The sequence below is a fragment of the Anastrepha obliqua genome, chromosome 3 (genome assembly GCF_027943255.1).
Source record: "Anastrepha obliqua isolate idAnaObli1 chromosome 3, idAnaObli1_1.0, whole genome shotgun sequence".
NCBI classification, from domain to species: Eukaryota; Metazoa; Arthropoda; class Insecta; order Diptera; family Tephritidae; genus Anastrepha; species Anastrepha obliqua.
Window position 1 is genome coordinate 97,335,813 of NC_072894.1, and position 22,718 is coordinate 97,358,530.

Genomic DNA, 22,718 nt, shown 5'->3' on the forward strand with positions numbered 1-22,718 from the left:
GCATCTGCTACCACCTTTACTCCTCCCCTGTTTAGGCGAGTTAAAGCTTCATCCATATCTACTAGCCAAAGGAGAGGCGAGAGGACGCTGCCCTGCGGTGTACCTCTATGTACGAACCTAGTGATTTTCGAAACCCGCACCCCCTGCCACAGCATTTATTTCCCTACTGCCAAGCAGGGACGGGATCCAGAGGTAGATAGGTCTTTCTACTTCCAGCCTATTTAGAGCAGTGACAATTAACTCAGCCGTAATATTATTAAAGGCGTCCTCTATGTCTATAAAGGCCGCTAAAGTGAATTGTTTTCCCTCCAGAGATTTCTCAACAGTTCCTACTACCTCATGTAAGGCTGTCTCGTTAGATTTCCCTTTCAGGTAAGCGTGTTGGGCTGGAGAAAGTCTGGTTTCCAAGTGCTCTCGAATGTGATAGTCGATCACTCTTTCGAACACCTTAAGAATAAAAGAGGTAAGACTTATGGGTCTGAAGTCCTTGGCCAAGACGTGGCCCCTCCTTCCTACTTTAGGAAGTCAATCACTCTTTCGAACACCTTGAGAATAAAGGAGGTAAGACTTATGGGTCTGAAGTCCTTGGCCAAGACGTGGCCCCTCCTTCCTACTTTAGGAATGAAGACCACCTTGGTTTTTTTCCAGCTTGCAGGGACGTGGTTTAGCGAGATACACGCCAAAATGATCTTATGAAGGACGGGTACTACCAAGATTTTAGTCTTATGAAGCATCACTGGAATGGTGCCATCGATACCTGGAGATTTGAAAGGGGGAAAGCTATCGATTGCCAAGTTTATTCTGTTGACGGACAGAAAGATGTCAGGGACATCGCAGGTGACCCCTCCTGCCGATTTGTGCCTTCGTTACAGACTGGAGCAATAGAATTTTCCGGGAAATGGGCATCAACATGGATTTTTAGAGATTCGCCTGCAAATTCAGCCCACTCTCCATTCTCTCTTTGGATAAGAGTTTTACAGGAGTGGTACTTGGAGAGAACTCTGCTGAGTCTGGCCGAGTCTCTTACGGATTCAATGGATTCGCAGAACTCTTTCCAAAAGTTGCGCTTCGCATCTCTGATGGCTTTCTTATACTCTTTCAGAATTACTCGGTAATCTTGAAAGTTCCTTATTTGATAACATTTATTGAAGACTCTCCTAACCTTCTCTTTCAAGTTGGTCAGCGCCTTACTGCACCAGGGAGGAAAGTCTTTCTTGCTAAAATTTTTCCGTTAAGAATATTAATAAAAAATTTATTTCTAAAAAAATTTAATTTTTCTGTAAGAATGTAGGAAACAAAAATTTGTATCAAACTTTTTTAAAATTTTATTTTTTAATTATTTTGTGAAAAAAATTAATTTTTCCGCTGGGATTGTTAGTTAAATTTTTTTTTTAATTTTTATTTGAAAAATTTGAAAGTTTCTGTTGCGAATTTTTGTGAAAAATTTTTTTTCTGAAAAAATTTTATTTTTCTGTTAAGAATGTTAGTTAAAATATTTTTTTTGCTTACGTAAATTTTTATGTTAAAAAGTTTGGGTTTGACTTCCTATAAATTGGTAAGCATTTTTTTATTTCATTTTAATTTTAAATGAAATCTTTTAGATAAATAAATTTTTTTCGTTCTGAAAAAAAAAATGCTTAAAAATGTTACGTAATTGCAATGGCCAGTTTTCTGTTAAAAATATTTACTAAACATTTTACATTTAAATTGAATTTTAAAATTTAATTTTTTAGAAAAACTTTTCTTTTTGAAGATTAACAATTTATTATAAATTTTTTTGAATTTTGTTTTTCGAAAAATAATAATTTTTATATTTAAAATTTAAGTTAAAATTTTTTTTGTTTTTGTCAATTTTGGAAAACCGCACTTCTCAGATTTGTCTCTTATTTTTTCAGTTATAGCAGAGACGTATTTGGACATAACGTGGAAAGCTATGAGAATCTGATAATGAAACTTTTAGGAGTCACTGTGCATATTCCCGGCTATCAACGAAAAAAGATTAAAAAAATTACGGCGATATTTATAAAAAAAAAAAAAATTGTATATTGTTTCGAGCAAATTATATGCCACCATTGCACAAGATTTGCACAGCTACACAGAAATGCTGCAGCGCCGAAATGCATAAGGTTGGCGATTAGAAATTGTGTCTATACTTTTCTAGAATAAATACTCGTATAATAAAATTAGAAATGAAAAAAATGTGTCCAAGTAAAAGCATAAAATCCATGCATTTAAGGGTTAAAGTGTCTAACAAAAAAATATTTGCAAATGCATAAAAGGCGAACTTAGTGTTAAAACATTTTTTGTTTTTCAATACTTGTTCCACCATTTCAACTGCCCGCACTTTATTACCACTTCCCTATTTTATTTACTTCTTTTCATGTTTTGTGGTCAGGCGGCAGCAGCTGTTGCTGAAGCTCTATCTAACCAGCCAACTGACCAGCTCCCAACTGTCTATCTTTTTATGCACAGGCTGGTATATGGATAAGTTTGCTTGTGTATGCTGATTGCAAAACATGACCAAAGACATAAATTAGAATTTTCTAATTAACAGGCGTTGCAGGACAATGCAAAACTAACCTACAAGGAAATTCGCTTGTACCCAACTGATTCCTTTCTAATGAATTTAGCACCATTGCTGGTACAACTTCGTTTTCTTATCTTCTTCGAGTGTCGCTTGTTTACCTTTTGCTTACCTTTTTGATATTTTGAAACTAATATTAAATCCAAAAATGTTCACCGGCTGAACACAGATGTACCTAACCGCGATATAATTAGAGCAAGCACGGTTGAGAGAAAGCAGAATGTTGGGTACATCGGCGCACCACTACTCAGCTGTCAGTGAAGTGGATGGAATCAGTTGTTGTGTTGACGTAATTGTAGATTTTTGGTTTATTGGTTGGCAAATAACTTTTTTCTTTTTAGTTCTCTATTTATCCTTTCTATTCACTATCTATGCATTAACCTAACTCAACTCTTTTCTTAGCTCTCTCTTACAACTCAACTTCAATATCGTCTCGCTCTTTTTTTTCATTTCAACCTTCGTTTTCTTGTCACTTCTTGTTTTCTATTATTCCAGAGTAGCGCAGTGGTCCGCAATTCGTGAAATAGTACCAGTTCTAAACCAGAAATGTTTCACAATACTTCAAAGTTTTCGTATAGGGCATACAGCGAAACCAATAAAAATCATTTGTACTTTATTTTTGTCGCCAACACAAATAAATAAATTAGCAAAATCCAATCACGAAGCTATTAGGAGGACACATAACTGCGATGTGCATTTACACACAAATAAGTGTAGGAGTGTAAGTGTGTAGGTGTATGTGTACGTGTACGTGTACGTGTATGTGTGCACTTCTAAACACATTTGGAGCAGCAAGTAAAGTTAAAAGAAACTGTAGAAAAAAGTGAGCCTATTGAAACCAAAAAAGTCAAAACGGCCATTGAATCGCGTTGCAGTTATGGTTTCAAAAGCGTCAAAAAATTGTCCTACTGAAAAAAGCAGACAAATATTTTTAAAGTCAGTCCTACTCCTGTAGGGAAATGCGTAGGATTTTGATTTGTAAGTAGGCATTGCTTCTCATTTCCATAGATACAAATGGAAAAATATTTCGGCTAACAATTACACTGAACAACAAAAATAATACTGCACAAGAAAAACCAAAATGAAAAACAAAATGTGGTTCTGACCATGGACTTTGGTAGAGGGAGCAAAAACTAATCGGCGATTTGAAAGCTAACGCTTGAATTGTTTTTTTAATTTTTTGTCGGCTAAAAATGTTCAATCATTTGCACTTGCTTGTGGCAAATTGGCATGGGAAACTAAGTGATCCTTATATTTTGGGTATATGATGTGTTCAGCAGTTCTGTAGGACACATATAGGGCAACCCTTTTGTGGAACTTTTTAACCCTCTGACTGCTCAATGGATAGGTATTTTTTGTCTCTTTTGTGGAACAGGGCCAAAAATAATCATAACAGATTTACATAGAGGGTTCACAAATATTCATAGGCTACAAAAGTATATTTCATAAAATTCTCCCATAAGTCTCTTCTTAAACCAAAGCTCAAAACTCTATCCAAATAATTTTTGACTAAAAGTAAATATATTCGGTGGTAACCGGCCATCTGGTCTGCCAGCAAGTGGATTATTTAAGAAATAGTGAATTATTTATAGGAAAAGTAAAGCGTTATGACCATTTTAGTGAGCCATATATCACGATGTGAATATGGTATCGGGCCATACTGAAAATGGACTCAAAGAAAGTGGACTTAGAGGAAATTATTTAAAACTATATATTTTGTAAGGCCAATTGTGTGTTACAGCCTCCCATACTGGAGTTAAAAATTAGAGAATTCTATACCTTTCGATCAAATTGAAAACCCAGTCGATATCGGTCGAAGATTTTGATCACATCAAGAAAAGAACCGATTTAGACAGGCATGCGAGAGCTTGAAATGAAACTGAAATTTGTAAAGGTGTAGCCAAGGAGCATCAAGAGATTTGGTGGCTCCTAAAACACTCAGGCTAAAAAGCCCATTGTATTTAGGTTAGGTTAGGTTAGAAGAGAAGGGAAGTCAAGGAGAGAAGGAGAAAAGTATCAGAGAAAGAGATCGGAAAGAATAGAGACAGAGATAGAGATAGTTAGTCCTGTGAGAATTTTCCAGATTCTTCGGTTAATCTGTAAATATCCTCTAGTTTTAGAGAACGAATATTACTCATTCTCATGACATTGGAACCCAAAACTCGTAGCCGTGCTCTAGGAAGGGCAGGACACTCACAGAGAAAGTGCTCAGTGCTATCGGCCTCCTCCAAGCACGACACGCACATTGATTCCAATGGTGGTCATATGCTGACCTCATGGGTTGTGTCCTGTAATAATACGGACCATCCATCGAACGTTTTTCCTTCCACGTTTTAGTAGAAAGTTTGACAGTTTTCTTTTCGTGCTTGTCACAAAACACTTTGCAGTTCTGCAGCGTTCTATACTGGAATGCAATCATTATGTAAATTGCATGCATATTCGGTGATCCAATTCATGATTTCTACGAAACTGATTCCGATTATTAGCTCTGGCCCCTGTGGGGGCACCGCTGATCCACGGTTGGCCAATTCGTCGGCAATTTCGTTTCCTTGAACACCGGAGTGTCCCAGAACCCATATAAGTACAAGCATGTTTTGTCTTGCGACAGAATTGAGCTTCTTCTTACATTCTTGAACAATCTTTGAGGTTTGCTTCGAGTTCTCCAGGGCCTTCAATGCAGCCTGACTGTCATTAAAACTCCAATCTGTTTCTCGCTCCATCTCCTCTCGATTATCCATTCGGCTACGTTCAGGATGGCAAAAACTTCTATTTGGAAAACGGTTGTCATTTCCCCCAATAGCATAGTGGTTCTTATTACTATCGTTTAAGTACCATCCGGCTCCAGACCCTCTTTGCATGCATTCTGGATTGCTCCATTGCTCACACAATGGAAATCAGAAATCAAATTTCCTTCCAAATGAAACTGTGCATATCAGGTCGTCTTTAGTTGTCAAAAACGGTGGATACTGCTCAGATAGCAACTTAAAGATTTCTCTGTGTCCCGAAGTTCCGTCTTCGTGCCAGAAACCATATTTATGGGGTCTACACATTGCTTTTATTGCTTCCTGTTGTATCTAAAGATCCAGGGGGAGCAAATCAAGCATATCATTTAGCGCATCACCAGAGGTTGTGCTTATGGCACCCGTGATGCATCAACATACACTTCTTTGTAGCCTGTATGGTCTGATAAGTGCTGTGTATATCCATAGGACCACAGCAGGTTTCAGACCCCAGGTTTTAAAAGTTTTCAAGTCAGCTTCTTATCCAAGATTATATATAATATATATATATATAATTGGCGCGTACACCCTTTTTGGGTGTTTGGCCGAGCTCCTCTTCCTATGTGTGGTATGCGTTTTGATGTTGTTCCACAAATGGAGGCACCTACAGTTTCAAGCCGACTCCGAACGGCAATTAGTATTTTATGAGGAGCTTTTTCATGGCAGAAATACACTCGGAGGTTTGCCATTGCCTGCCGAGGGGCTACCGGTATTAGTAAAAACTTTTTCTTAATTTTTTTTTACCTTTCACCGAGATTCGAACCAACGTTCTCTCTCTGAATTCCGAATGGTAGTCACGCACCAACCCATTCGGCCACGGCGGCCGCCAGGATTACTCCTAGATATTTAACTTCATTGGAAAGACCAAGTGTCACACCTTTCACTGTTGGAAGACTCAGTCCATCCAATTTCCGTTTTCCCGTAAACAGGACTATGGTTGTTTTGTTCGGATTAACGGAAACACCTTGTCTCATGCACCAACAATCGATTTTGTCAAGAATCCTCTGCACTTTCGTGCAAAGCCTCCTTAAGGTTTTAAACGATGTGAGCGCACAGACATCGTCCGCATATGGATGAAAAACGAGTTCCTGCATCTCCGCTAGTAGAGCGTCTACGACGAAGCACTACAGCAGCGGAGAAAGAACACCCCCTTGGGGACACCCTTGCTTGGCTCTGACTATGATTTGTTCGTCACTGCTCCCACCAGCGGTTAACAGCCTCTCAGAGAGCATGAAATATATCCATTGGTTTGATTAACTCCATGTCGTTCGGCAGAAGAACATATTGAGCCGAAAGTGGCATTATCAAAAGCCCCTCAATGTCCACGAACACGCCCATTGTGTATTCGTTAGCTTCCAGCTCGGTTCCAATCTTGCTAACAAGATCGTGCGAGAGCTTACTCAGCTACCCAGAAATTAAGGATTAGCCAGAAAGCTATATAAAATCATTCATGCTAGTGTGATTTTTCTGATAATAAATTTAGTTTATAAATACATTTTTTTTCAAAAATTTATCACGGCTGTTAGAAAAGCTTAAAAGATTTGTCAAAAAAATGTTATCAACGGATTATTTGCGAAAAACCTGTGATGTGAATAGGGTGACTTAAGATTAAAATCGTTGAAAAATACCTTTTCAATGAAGACCTAGAAGTCTAAATCGGTCAACCATTCGGTCTCCTTCAACCATTCGCGCAAAAAAAGTCAAAAATAGCATAAAAAATGTCGTAATTTACTTTATTTATTTATATAAACTTTTTTCCGGGGCCGAATGAGTTGGTGCGTGACTACTATTCGGAATTCAGAGAGAGAACGTTGGTTCGAATCTCGGTGAAAGATCAAAATGAAGTCAGGCAATGGAAAAGCTCCTCATAAAAAATAGCTGCCGTTCGGAGTCGGCTTGAAACTGTAGGTCCCTCCATTTGTGTAATTGATGTTGTTGACGCACACCACAAATAGGAGGAGGAGCTCGGCCAAACACCCAAAGAGGGTGTACGCGTCATTTAAAAATATATGTATATTTATGCCTTTTGATTCGGCTGATTAAATAAATTATAAATAAAGGGTGTTTTTTTTTAGAGGTTAGGTTTTCAAGTTGGCACTACTTTTTTCGTAGATGGTCTTTTTGACAGCTGTCACTTGATTTATGCTCAGTTTGGTTTCCCATTTCATAATGAATAGACTTGCACCTGAACAACGTTTGCAAATCGTGCAAATTTATTACGAAAATAATGGTTCGGTTCGCGCGACGCATCGAAGAAAATTTTGTTCAGCGATGAAGCTCACTTTTGGTTGAATGGGTATGTCAATAAGCAAAATTGTCGCATTTGGAGTGAACATAATCCGCAAGCCATTGCTGAGACGCCGTTACATCCTCAAAAAGTCACTGTTTGGTGTGCTCTATGGGCAGAGGGAATCATTGGTCCATATTTCTTTAAAAATGAAGCCGGCCATAATGTTACAGTCAATGGAGAGCGCTATAGAGCCATGATTAATGACTTTTTCGTGCCTGAATTGGACGATGTTGATGTGGACGACCTTTGGTTCCAACAAGACGGCGTTACATGCCACACAGCCAACGCAACAATCGATTTATTGAAGGAAACTTTTGGTGAGCGCATTATCTCGCGCCGTGGACCTGTGGCGTGGCCTCCAAGATCGTGCGATATAACACCGCTGGACTATTTCTTGTGGGGCTATGTGAAGTCGCTTGTCTACGCAGATAAGCCGAGACGATTGACGTATTGGAAGAGAATATTCGGCGCGTTATTGCGGCCCCAATTGCTGCAAAAAGTGGTCGAAAATTGGGCCTCTCGGCTGGAATTTATTCGAGCCAGCCGCGGCGGCCACTTGCCCGAAATCATTTTTAAAAACATAATGGCAAACCCTTATCTTTATAATAAAGCTAAATTCTTGGCCATAACATTAAATTATATACGTTTTATTTCATCTTGAAAACCTAACCTCTAAAAAAAACACCCTTTATTAATTATTGTTATATTATTTAATATTTTTATGGAATCCATTCAATCTGACACCCTTTCACCATCTCCAATTTTTAGAGGTACCTTCACATCCGTAAACCTTAATATTTGTTTGAAATATTTTCGCAAATGTTTTAAAATAAAAAAATTTTTAGAATTCCAATGAGATTTTCCACCACTACGGTTTTTTTTTATTTTGTTTTCTATCTAAAACGATGCACCCTAATGTACATATGAATATTTGATATATTTAAAACAAAACTACGCATAATCCATTGTAATTAAAAGTTTGATTTCTAATTAAAGCGCAAAAAAATTTTACTCAGATACCGTTAGCTAGAAAATTTGCAGAAACTAATATGTTGGCCAGCGTACAAATGACGGCTGTAAACTGCCATACTGTCTCGTTTATATCAATAAAATATGCCACTAGTAGAAAGGCATAAATAAAAGAAGATACTATGCGTGTGTAAGCGTAGCGTCTAGCTTGCGTATGTTTGCATGAGTACTCACTCCACACCCCTCACATATTTGAATGCTCTTAAATATTTAGCAAAAAATGATTTATGCTTTATTGGCAATGCAATCGTATGAATTTTTTTTTTTTTTTTTTTTTTTTTTTTCATTGTATATTAGTTACAGCCGTACTTCGAATGCCATAATAGGAGTTCCTGTGTTTATTGTTATTGTATTATTTTTTAGGGTATGAATGAAAATTGTGGACACATTTCGGGTGGTTGCTGCAGTATACCAGCAGGGAGATGAGCAACGAACATTCTACTGCATGAACTGGTATTTAGTCATACTACTTCGAGGGTGACTAGAATTGCACCAGTTGCAAAATTACCAATTAGGGCTCTCTGCAAAAGAAATACTTTGCTTTTACTATAAATAGCAATGTATGACCCGTGAAAAAATGTTCGTAATGGGGTTTACAAAGATTAGGTTACTATTTAAGTCAATCATCTTTGTTTTTGTCTTTTATACACCACTTCCTTAACTAGTTCTATAACTAAAGTGTGATTTTTTAAGAGCTATAGGAAAGTTAAAAAAAAAAAAACGTAAAATTTAGACAAATACATGAAAATTTTATTTAAATCGATAGTAAAGTTCACATAATTTAATATTTGAAGATGTACTTGCATTTTGGGCAAAAAAAGTTGGATATCATTTCACGGTAGCGCTCACCATTCACAGTTACGTTACGGTTCGCAGCAGCTTTGAAGAAGTACGGTCCAATGATACCTCCAGCACCAAACTGTGACCTTTTCTGGATACATTGGTAGCTCTTGCAATTCTTCTGGCTGATCTTCACTCCAAAATCGACAATTCTGCTTATTTACGTACCCATTGGACCAAAAAGGTCCTTCGTTGCTGAACATAATTTTTCGATATAAAATTGGATCTTAAACTTCCTTAACAGAACACGCATTTTTATAATAAAATTCAATGATTTGCTAGACAAAACTGAAAATGTTTGACAGTGAAACAAAAAGAATAAAAAGATAATAGCTAAAAAATCCCCCGTTAGTTCGTTAAATATTTTGTAATTGATGTATTAGCAGATAATTGGCATATTGTAGAATTAAACCTTGATAAAAGCAAAAACTAAGAACAGTTGCTAGCATTGAAAAACGATAGATAGAAAATTACAAGAATTATTACAAAAAAAAAATACAAAAATTACAATTACAAACCAAACAGAAAGTAAAAAGTTCAGAAATATTAGTTTAGGTTCGATTGATTGGCTGTGATCCGACACAATTAGGCCTGAATAGCCCCATTGGGCTACCACTGGATCTCGTTCTTTACCCTCCTGAGTCTTTTCTGAACCAAACTGTGCATTTAATGAATTTCGAGAAATTCGGCAACCCTATTTAAGAGACCGCCTCAATTATGTCAACAAAGGCGAATCCGAGCGTGACAAACCTTTTTCTGTATAGAGCAATGCATTTACACAGGACGTTTTCCACGGCTTCCTCTTCTTCAATATCTTAAGTGCTTCAACAAAAGGTACCATCAGTCTATTTGAATGCTTTCTAGTTAGACATTGCCTTTTTTACCTTTTTTTATATATCCTTGTTCACTCCGCTCGGGAGCGTAGGTCCTCAACAAGACTCTTTCAACGCGCACGGTTCAAGGCTGTTGTTTTTTGCGCCGTCCCATCGACCTATGCTCCCTTGCGGGTTCCAGTACGGTGCCATTCTCCTGATGCTATCTGATGGTTTTCTAATCGAGTGACGCCACTTTCTGCATTTAATTTGCCATAGGAAGGGCTCCACATTCGTGGATCTCTACAGCGCGTCATTGCTAATGGTGCTCTGCCCTACAGATGTTGCAGAGAAGTATGTTCATGAAAGGTTGTAGTCTCTGTGTGATGGTTTGGAGTCCAGCCATGCTTCACTTCCGTACAATAGTACAGACTTCGCACATGAGCTGAATATTCGCAGTTTAGTGCGTCTGGAGATTTGCGAACTCGCATTCGCCGGAACGCCGCCTTTGCTTTGTTAAGCCTGCAGTTGACGTCTTCATCTGATCCGCCGTCTGTCGTGATAGTGCAGCCGAGGTAGTAGAAGCTTTCGACAAATTCCACCGAGCACCCGTCAACCATTACATGTCTTGCTTTATTTTTGTTGCCTCTCATAGCCTCGGTCGCCGTAGCCGAATGGGTTGGTGCGTGATTACCATTCGGAATTCACAGAGAGGTCGTTGGTTCGAATCTCGGTGAAAGCAAAATTAATAAAAACATTTTTCTAATAGCGGTCGGCCCTCGGCATGCAATGGAAAACCTCCGAGTGTATTTCTGCCATGAAAAAGCTCCTCATAAAAATATCTGCCGTTCGGAATCGGTTTGAAACTGTAGGTCCCTCCATTTGTGGAACAACATCAAGACGCACACCACAAATAGGAGAAGGAGCTCGGCCAAACACCTAACAGAAGTGTACGCGCCAATTATTTATTTTTTTTTTTTTTTTCATAGCCTCGGTATTGGTGATGTTGACCTCCAGCCCGACAGTGCGAGCCAGCGAGCCGAGCCTGTCCGCCTTCGCTTGCAAATCAGTGAGTTTCGCCGATGTCTCGGTCCTCAAGATGTCTGGTGAAAATACATGCTACCCTGTTAGCACCACTCTCATATTTCTTATATCTTGTCTCCTAAGATTCAGTAACAATTTTGTAAGTAGCTAAGGGAATCGATTTTAGTACATTATCCGGGTGAACATTTCGCGTTGCACTTTTCCTAGAAAGCTCATCTGCTGTGCAATTATCTTTTATACTTCTATGGCCTGAGACCCAGATCAGGTATACCTTTACATATTGCAATACTTCACATAATAATTTGTGACATTCAACTACTGCTTTTAACGAGTGCTTCACTGACTCTAACGATTTTAGAGTTGCGTGACTATCCCAGGAGACATATACTCCCCTCGTAGTTAGGGGATCTTTTTTTTAAGATCAATAATCCCTCCCTTGTGGCAATAACTCCTGCGTAAAAGACACTACCGTGACTCGGTAATCGAAAGGATGCACTGATGCACAGCCTTCCCGAGAAAACTGCTCATGACTCTATTTTCATTTACCCACCGTACCACTGTCTCAGTCCTTTTTAGAAGGGACAGAGTTGGCAAAGCGGTAAAGATCGTATTGATATGGAGCTCTACACTAGAATAGAAATCTATAATAGCTGGAGTAGTAGAAATCCTTTCTAATATAGTCTAATATAGAACTATTAAGAAGGTTCGACTACAGGGATGTTAAAGCTTATGTGCAGGCATGGGTGAGTTTGTGTTTGTGTGTTTCTGTTCATATTTTGGGGAATGTGAGAGTATTAATATTATTGAACAAGCAATAAATATACAGCAATTTATCGCATTACAATGCAGCAATAACAACAACAACTAAGCCACATAACTAATAAAAAATTTATTACAACAAATTGAAGTCGTACGTTCAAGTAAGTGCGACGAGAGAGTCAAGTGAGATTGGAAGGGGAGTGCAAAGGCCTCCAATAATCAGCTAGCGTTGCAAGTCAAAATGCCAGCAGAGTTTGTAATTTTTTTAGCAACAATACCACCACCACAATCACCACGACCGCCACCACCAACGAGATAGTCAGCCAAAAACCGACAGATGTGTGCGTAATAATGCCACATACCAGCCAACGAATAACTCCCCAGACAATAAGCAGTAGCAGATATCTACTGTGGGAGTTCCCCACGAGCATCATCAGCCGAGACATTAGCGGCGCCCGTCGACCATCCCAGCAAACTTGCCACTAGTCGAATGTTGTAATAAACAAATGTGAGTACACGAACGAAATAGTTTTACAGCACCGCTGTGAGATGTTCATAGCAGAACATCTAATAATACTTTCGGCTGAAGGAAAGCCAACATTCACTTATTTACTGACTTTCTGGCTTTCTATTTGTACCTATGCATCCATGTGTGTGTTTGTGCGTTTGCTTGCTCTTCCAGCTAGACAAATAATCATGCATTGACTTTGTCTACTTGGCTGCCTTTATTGTTACAACTGCGAATGCAGACACACCACCTCAATTCATCCGGAAGCTGATGTTAACATTGGCTACACCACTGCTTTTTTTCACGCCGCTTCGTCATGGAATTTATTATTACAACTACGTAATTGTTTTTTGCCTATGGAAGGTGATTTGGTTCACATATCGCAAGCTAACTCTCTGAACATATGAATTTATATCGAACGTTTTTTTAAGAGCTCGAGAACTTAAAATGATAATACAACACAGAAATATTGTTGGAATAATTCTTTTTCTTATTATAGTCCGGTAGATAATTTCATGGCATTTATTTTTCGAATATAATTTCCGCCATTTGTTCGCCGCGGCTACGAGTGCCATATATTTTTCCCAATAAATCTGAATAATAAATTTGAATGAGCCCAATCAGCAATAATGGGACGCTAACGATGGTTTTTTTGCTTTAATTCTGGCACGAGTTGTATTTTATGGCGCGTAAGCCAAGATCCTTACGAAAACAATTTTACGTAGTCGCAGGGCCAAGACTAACAAGTTGAGAACAATGGCGAATTGACATTACGGCGTCTTCTTTAACACTTCGCTCTATGAACTTCGAGAACAGATTTATTTTTTTCAAAGTAAATTTCCATAATTTCTGATTTGCCAAGCAATACTGAACAGACATTTCAACATACATAGCTTGCCATTCTCAGCAAACCATAGGTTTGGATATCGATAGTTCTCATGCAGCTAAACAACACCCGGTACATTTAAAGAGCACCTACAGTCGAACCCTAGTACGATGAACTATATTACGTTACCGGAACGTCGAAAGACCGTGACTCCACCAACAGATTTTCCTTTAAATGTATACGGAATATTTATGCTGCTTCAGCAACAATAACGGCAAATCTTTCAAAACGCGTTTACAAATATATTTTTGTTGCCCGCTCTACCAAAATCCAAATAGTTTTATTTTGGCGTGCAGTAAAATTTTATTAAGCTTCTGCAATGATTTTTAGAAGCTCTACAAAAAAGTACTCCAAGGTTTTTGCTAAATTATTAACGAATGTGTCAGTAACTTTCCGAATAGAATTTCCATATCTAATTTTTGATGCAAAATATGGGTGCATCTTCAGCTGAGTTGGTTGTGGTATCAGCAATTTCAAACAGCGACATTTTTGTTATTATTATGAGGGGATTTAGCACTGCGATCTGCAAGGTCTATTTTGCTCCCGTCGTGGATCCAGAGTATTTCTCTGAGTCCAACTCCCTCAATAAATTTTAGAACTCCTCTATTTTTTTTTAGTTTTATTTTTTTTATTTATTTCCTCCTCTGGCAAGATATGTTTGCCAACGGAATGTCACTCTTATTTATGAATGCTGGGCACGATACCAGCACAGGTTTGGTGATCTCATCTTCCTCCCTATAGAACCTGAAAGATTCAATCTTCAAAGCCCTGTTACAATTCATTTGAGTTTTCTAAAATTATTCTTAATAAATTCTTTATAATTTTCTTATAAATTAAAGCTACTTTTCATTGATTTTTATTGCGATAAACCTGGCAGATTATCCCAGTATGATCTTCTTTGTTTATCCTCTACTTCCAGACTGACTTTCCTAGGTCACAAATGGCTCTGCGTATATAAATGGGCGGAAGCCCTCTTTCTGCCTAATTTATTTGACTTTTCATTCCCAGTAATTTCTAAGTGCTCTGGAACCCATAGGATACGCAACTGGTTGTTCTGACCTAAGATATTCAACTTATTAAAACATTCCAGCATCAATTTTGATGTAACGTGAAAAGAGTTGCGAGAATTGATTGCTGCCTGGCTATCAGGAAGGATAGCTTTTAATCTGATGTTAGAGTTCTGTTCACAGTTAAACTGCGTGCATCTTTCTTTTGTGTAGACTTCCGTTTGACAAGTATTTGTATTCTTACTAAGCGCTTCTAAGTATCTTTTTCTCAGTGGGCAGACTGCACCTTCCTCGGTGAAGGATCCGTGCGTATACCACGTTATCATGTTCTGGTTTATCTTGGGAGTTTACATAAGTCTTTGTATTGCTCAGTTCAGTCTTGAAGTATTTGATAAAACTGAAAATCGGTAACATCATGCCGCGAGGTATTAAGATCTCAGAGGTTAGTCCAGCAAGAATACCAAACTTCTTGCGACTTTGATGAACACTTGAGCCAATGGTAGCTTTGGCTGTGGTTAGAATAACCCTCCTAGCTTGAGATTGGATATGAACGTGAAGGTGTGAGCTCTAGAAGAAGCTCCATTGATGCCGTGGGACATGCACGCATGGCTCCACGCGAGTCTTTGTAATTCTGTTAGTGCCGTTAATACGAGTACTATTTGCCTCGCCTTGCAATTCTCCCAGTCTACTGCGTTTTAGGAAATCATTGGTCAGACTATAGCCGCTTAGATACATCGTAGTGATTTTTGGTCTACTTCCCTCATTTCTACGTGCAATCGATTTACACGTCATGAATATTATAATGACCTTTTTCGCCACCTCTTCCATGGTAATTTTTGGTCAAATTTTATACCCTTGAATGTTACACCAAGAAAGAAACACTAGCCCAATAACGTTTGGAATTGCTGCTCCTTTTAGACTTCCGCTGTGTGGCTTTTATGGCTACGTTTCAACTCTAGAGCTTCTCGATACACAGTTGAAAACGAAGAATCACATAATCGTTAAACACTTTTATCATTTTTACAAATTTCTGTTGCTGATGAACCATCCAAAACTAAGAATTTTATCGCAGCGCGATATTCTATTATTTTCTAAGAAACTATTTACACTGACACGTAAACTTCAAATCACAAATGGTAAAGAAATTATAAGTTGACGCATCGAAATAAAAATTTTTGAGCATTCAAATGCAAGATCAAGGCGAATCTAATAAAGGTGGTACAGGTAAATAAGCTGATTTATGTTTTTACTTTCGCCGTGTCCATGTGGCTGTCAGTCCAGAATGAAACAAGGCGAATTCATTCTTTGTTATCTACTTCGCCAATACTTTGCTTTGACAACCAAACGTACAAAACATTGTTGTTGGTCTAGTGCCACCAGCTTTAATGAATGCGCCTTGTGCGAGATGAAGTGTTGAAAGAACGTACACATATACGAGCGTCGTTTGAAATATCCATGGGAAAATAAAAACGACTTAAGTGGGTTTGGGTAAACCTTTTCTACTTTTCGAAATATTCTACTTTCAGGTTTATACACCTCGTCCAAAGCTGTTGTAGTTTTTTGATCCCTTCCGAATAATACGATTTGTCCAAGTCTGAAAAATAGTTTATCGTTTTTGCAACCACCTCTGCGTTTGAATGACATCTTTTTCCCGCCGGTCATTTCTACAATTTGGTGAACAAATAGTAGGCCGCGGGATCTAAGTCTGAATAATAGGGGAGATATAAAGCGAGTTGGAAACCTATGCTTATTAATTTTGCTACCACAACTGCTTAGGCGTGAGGTGTTGCGTTGTCGAGTTTCTTGAAAATTACTCGGCCTCCTCGATTCAATCGAATTGCAAACGCAGAGAAATAGACCGATCTGGCAGAAACTTGGTGCGTGTGCTTCCAATGAAGCTACTAACTAAACATAACCTCGATATGCGCCAGTAGTGGCATCCCTCTGACTTTGCACGTACTTTTCAAACGAGTTCTATTGAGTGCTCCACAGATTAATAGATGTGGCTCTGAATGCTTTTCCACCAACTTATGTTTTAAACAGAAAAAAAATTTCACTCTCCTATGCATTTGGCAGCCATAATAAAGGGGTGTTAATCGATTTAACTTTTCGAGACAGTGACGAAGATGAAAGCATTTTCCCGTATTGCGTACCCTTCCAAGAACTACATCTAACTACACTTTGCCCGTCGAAGCTGCGGCAGTCTGACTTTTCTTCATACCGATTACAAATAATGATGTGCTTACAAAATATGTAATCACCCTGGAGACTTTTTGCAGCCACAGCTACAGGAAATCCGCAGAGACTCAACTGCATGACATTTGACTATGTGGCAAGAAGGCTGTCAGGCATGTGAAAACGCACTGTAACTGAAGTGTAAAAGGAGTGCCAAGTAACAAGTTGGCAAATATTTGGAAATTAAAAGCAACAAAAGTTGTCTTTCCATGCAAACATATGAATCTAACTCTACATGCAGGGGGTACACGGCTGTCCAACTGGCTGCTTATGCAGCACCAGACAATTGCAACCACCCACACTTCTGAGCTGGCATTTCTTTTCAACTGCGTCATTCTCATATTTAACTTCAACTCCAGCATGACCAGTTTCTTTACTGACGCGTCTAATCAAATTGACTTTTCGCGCTAAGCGCCGCTGCCCCCCTCAAGGCACGACAAGGCATTTGCTTCCTTCCGCAACTACATTTTCATTTTCAAATAATCTGCGCTTCTACTACTTGTAAATGCACTTTCCTGTTTGCTGTTATTGTTGCTGTGAGTGCTGCCGCTGTTGTCAATATTCGGAAATCTTCTTATCAAAGCCATCATCAATCATGCAAAGTAGTTGGGCGTTGTCAAAGCGAAGCAAAGCAAAGAAAGGAAAGCGATGCATGGGACCTCAGCAGCTATACAAAGGACACGCGCGTCTTCAAACGTCTGAATGAGAACAAAGTGAAGTTAAGTAAAGGAAAGTGAAGGAAAGCGACCCAAAAACAAGCAACGCAAAAGCATTTTCGTTGCCGTCGTTGGCGTCGGAAGCAGTCGGCAATGAAATTTGACGCGCTTAAGCAACTCATTGGCGGCATGTCCCCAGGGGATATACATATGTATGTATATGTGGCTGAGTATGTGTGTGCGTGTGTGTGTGTCTATTTACACGAAATAGTTGTTTGCTGTTTTCAAAGCAAACGAAAGCAAATATTCTAATGCAGCAATGAATACTTAAAGAAATTCCGTATTTGACAAATATGCGCATGTGTGCATGTGTGCATGTGTACATGTGTGTGTGCATGTATATATGTATGTGTGTATGCATGTATAAATAAATAAAAAGTACATTTATCTTTTAGTTTTAGTGACAAGTACGAGTATTTTTATAATGAATGATATACCTCAGGGATTTCCAACTTACTTCAATAGCTGCTGCCAAGGTATACGGTGATCGGGGCGACACAAATGACTTTTTAATATACTTACATAAGCACATTCAAAATTCATAGCAATGCCATTGTATACCGACTGACAATACATGCGCCGCTATGACCTTTGATGGCGTTCAACATGAAAATTACAGCTTGCTAGAAATATGTCGCTATAATTTTGGTTTCTGATAAAAAAAAATTTTTTTTATTAATTTATGAAAAATAAAAACACGAAAAAACGTTGTCCATTTATGCATTCGAAACAATAACAGTGCCTAATATTGCACTGTCGCATATGAATCTCGATTTGTAGAACAACATAAAGAAGCATGCCACAAATAAGAGGAGGAGTGTATGCGCTTATTATTTTTTATTTATTTTTTATATGAATTTCAAACGCACGTGGGTTAAGCTTTACCTCCAATCTAGGGTATTGGGATCCCTGAATGGACGACTCCGCAGTTTTAAGCCGCTTCTGAATGGTAAATAGTATTTCTGATTAGATTAGATTAGATTAGATTAGATTAGATTAGATTAGATTAGATTAGATTAGATTAGATTAGATTAGATTAGATTAGATTAGATTAGATTAGATTAGATTAGATAAGATTAGATTAGATTAGATTAGATTAGATTAGATTAGATTAGATTAGATTAGATTAGATTAGATTAGATTAGATTAGATTAGATTAGATTAGATTAGATTAGATTAGATTAGATTAGATTAGATTAGATTAGATTAGATTAGATTAGATTAGATTAGATTAGATTAGATTAGATTAGATTAGATTAGATTAGATTAGATTAGATTAGATTAGATTAGATTAGATTAGATTAGATTAGATAAGATTAGGTTAGGTTAGGTTAGCCTGGTTGGCAATAAGCCGCGCATAGACCTTTTGGTCCCTAGCGATACCAGATGGAGACCGACCTCTATGAATACCTGAAGTAGACATCATGTAGGATGTCAGCGCTTTTAGCGAATCTAAGTAGGGCTGGGAGCTCCGCTTTAGAGACGTCTTCCAGACCTTCAAACAGTGGTGCTCCCAGGCATTTTAGTCGCGTTTTTAGTAATGCCGGACAAGCGCACAGAAGGTGTTCTAAAGTCTCCTCAACATCCTCTCTGCATTTCCTGCATTTGTCCGTGTTAGCAATCCCTATTTTGTACGCATATGCAGCCAGTAGATTGTGGCCTGTTAGCATACCTATGATAGTTCTGCATTCCTTTCGCGAGAGCGTAAGTACGAATGGAGTCAGTTTTTTGTCGTTAGTCCTACACATGACTTTTGCCGTTTTGCATGTGGTCAAGTTAGTCCACCTAGCTTCCACTTGCCTTTTCATGTGGTCGTCCATTTCGTTGTATATTGTGTTTAGCGGTTTTGGTATGTCGTTCTCTTGATCAAATGGTAGCCTCACAGCACTTTTTGCTATCTCATCTACTATTTCGTTCCCCATAATGCCTTTGTGACCAGGTACCCAGTAGATATGCAGCCTATTGTTTCCGGCTAGCCTTTCTATGGCCTCCCTGCTCCGTCGAACATTTTTGGACTTAATACAATATGAGCTTATTGCTCTTATTGCTGCTTGACTATCCACGTATATATTAATTGTCGAATTCTTTCTTGTTCTAGAGTAGGCTAGCTCCGCGGCCTTCCCCACAGCAAAAACTTCCGCTTGGAAAATACTGCTGTGGTCTGGTAGCTTGATAGGCTGCCTTATTCCTAGTTTTGAGCAGTAAATACCTGCTCCCACTCCGTCTGGAGTTTTCGAGCCGTCTGTATAGATGTGAAAAGTTCTATGGCCAGGCTTCATGCCTTTGTGCCATCCCTCCTCTTCAATTGTAGTGCGAAACCTTCTCTCCCAATTGAAGTACGGAGTCATGTAGTCCGTGCCACCTGAGCTCCACTTTCCTATTGAGCTGTGACCGAAGGTTCTGCAGGTGAATACCCCCGCAGCCATTAGCCTCCTCGCGGATTTCGCTGCCAGGTTTTCCGCCATGAGGTCAATAGGTGGCATGCTGAGTATCTTCTCCAGTGCCGCCGTTGGAGTGGTTTTCATCGCTCCTGTTATGCACAGAGCAGCGAGGCGTTGAATCCTTTCTAGCGGCATTAAGTATGTCAGTTTTTTTGTCGCAGTCCACCATACTAAGGTTCCATACAGCAATATCGGTCTGACTACTGCTGTGTAGCACCAATGCATCAGAGAGGGTGATAGACCCCAAGTAACACCCAGCATTCTTTTACATGCGTACAAAGCATTACTGGCCTTCTTCACCCTCTCCTCGACGTTGTGCTTCCACAGCAATTTGCTGTCCAGTATTACTCCGAGGTACCTCGCATAGTCTTTGAGAAGTAGTTCGTTATTGCCCAGCTTCGGTAGGTTCCACGCCGGAACTTTGTACTTCCTGGTAAAAAGTACCATGTCCGTTTTTCCGGCGTTTATCCCTAGCCCTGCGCGGGATGTCCATTGGTGTATCGTTTTGAGAGTGTTGTTCATCACATTACTGATAGTGTCCAGGTACTTTCCCGTAACTATTATAGCTATGTCATCGGCATAAGCCACTAGTTTAGGTGCCCCTCCGTCAAGTTTCTTAAGAATTTCATTTGCTACAAGTAACCATAATAGCGGTGATAGTACCCCACCTTGCGGAGTACCTCTACATGCATATTTGGTGACGCTCGCATCGTTCCACTCCGCTTTTATCTTTCTGCTAGCTAATAGCTGCCTTATCCATAGATAAACCGCGGGTTGCACGTTAAGTGACTCAATGCTGTTTAGAATAGCATCTTTTGTCACGTTGTTAAAGGCTCCTGATATATCTAGAAATACTCCTAGAGCATACTCCTTATATTCTAACGCCTTTTCTATGTTTAGTATAAGTGAGTGAAGTGCAGTTTCAGTGGATCTGCCTTTAGTGTAGGCATGCTGCGCCTTGGATAATTCGTCCGGCGCAATTGTGTCTCTAATGTATGTGTCTAAAATCTTCTCTAACGTTTTCAGGAGAAATGAGGTCAGACTAATGGGCCTGTACTCCTTTGAGTAAAGAGGGTTGCTTTTTCCCGCTTTTGGAATAAACACAACCCTCGCCTCTCTCCACAATACAGGAACGTAGCTGAACCTCAGGCATCCCCTGAATATCGTTTTTAACCATGGTACCACAAGATGGCTTACCTTTTGGAGCATGGCCGGGAAGATTCCATCCAGTCCTGGCGATTTGTATGGGTCGAAACTTTGTATAGCCCATTCTATTTTGTTGTTTGTAATTATGTTCGTCGGGATTTCGTGCACAATATCTCCTCTAGGTTCGAGATCTGCAGTGTCCGCACACCCTGGAAAGTGTGTACTGACTAGGTCTTCTAGAGAGTCCTCACAGCTGTCAGCCCACTCCCCGTTAGTTTTTCGTATTGTTCTTGGCATAGACGGATTCTTGGATAACAGTTTCCTAAGTCTAGCCACATCGTTAGTGCCTTCCATACTGCTACAGAAGTCTTTCCAAGATTCTCTCTTGGCTTTACGTATCTCTTTCTTGTATACTTTTAGCAGATCCTTATACTCTTTCCAACAGAACTCATCGTCAGCCACTTTTGCTAACCTATAGAATTCATGTACCCTACGCCTTTGTGCTCCTAATTCCCTGTTCCACCAAGGAGGCTTCACCTTGCGTCTATTACGTGTTGGAGGGCAGGATCTTTTAAAGGCTTTAACAAGCGTAGTTGTAAACAATTCAACCCCTTTCTCAAGCGCGATGTTTGTCTTGTATTTCCGGGGTATTATTGGTGTTTTTGATAGTATATCCCTATACAAGTCCCAGTTCGTATTCTTAGGATTTCTAAAGGATGTAAGCTTGTTTTTTGAGCGAAATATCACCTGAAAGCTTATGTATCTGTGATCAGAGAATGAGGGCCTACTCAATACTTCCCATTCCTGAACCATAACATGCCTGCTTGTGTAGAGTGTTAAATCGAGTACATTCTTCGAGGTTGGTCCCACATATGTTGGTTCCTCACCTCTATTAGCTATTTCTAGACTACTTTGAAGAATATAGGTAAATAGTGACTCACCTCGGTCGTTTATGTCTGCACTTCCCCAGACTGTGTGATGTGCGTTTGCGTCCGTCCCTACCACCAGAGCATGCTTCTTTCTGGCAGCTGTTTCTACCAGCTTCCGAAGTTCCGCTTGTGGTGCTTCCTCATCATGTGGCATATAGCAGGACCCAAAGAGTAGCGTCTCATCCTTGCAGCCCTCCAGCGCCACCACTGTCAGATCGTCTGAAGAGAGATTGTGATCAATATAAGAACATATACTTTTTTTGACTAATATCGCTGTTCTTACCTTATTTTTTACAATCGGGATGTATGTGTTGTAGTTTTGTGACTTTAGACCGGAGACTATGTTGCCCGACGCTATCCATGGTTCCTGGACTAGAGCCACATCGTAGCCGACTCCCTCTATGTTGAGCAGGAGCTCGGCTGAGGCGTTTTTACTTTTGTGGAGGTTTATCTGAAGGACTTTCAGCATCTAGCCTCAGTACCTCCTCGGGGTTGGATACTACCTCCAAGTCGCCCTTCTCCACTTCCTGTATATTGAGGGAGGCTTCCAGGATCTCTTCTATGCCGAGATCCTTTTCCACCTCCCCCGCAGCGAGCGTGTTGTGATTGTCGTCTGCCGGGTTGCGCTTTTTGAGGCGAAGGTGCACGCTACCAACTCCCCAAGCCATCCTCCCGAATCGCGCGTAAAGCAGGTCCTCTGCCGGCTTGTTGA

The 22,718-nt window shown here is 39.5% G+C and overlaps 1 protein-coding gene across 1 annotated transcript in view; it reads right to left on the minus strand.

Moving 5' to 3' along the window:
* The window catches only part of LOC129242129 (uncharacterized), a 142,162-nt gene extending 119,677 nt beyond the window's left edge, over positions 1-22,485 (minus strand). Inside the window, exon 1 of the mRNA XM_054878687.1 lies at positions 22,019-22,485. Within this exon, the coding sequence (XP_054734662.1) occupies positions 22,019-22,475 (457 nt within the window). The 5' untranslated portion in view covers positions 22,476-22,485. The remainder of the gene's footprint in view (positions 1-22,018) is intronic.
* Between the last annotated feature and the right edge of the window lie 233 nt (positions 22,486-22,718).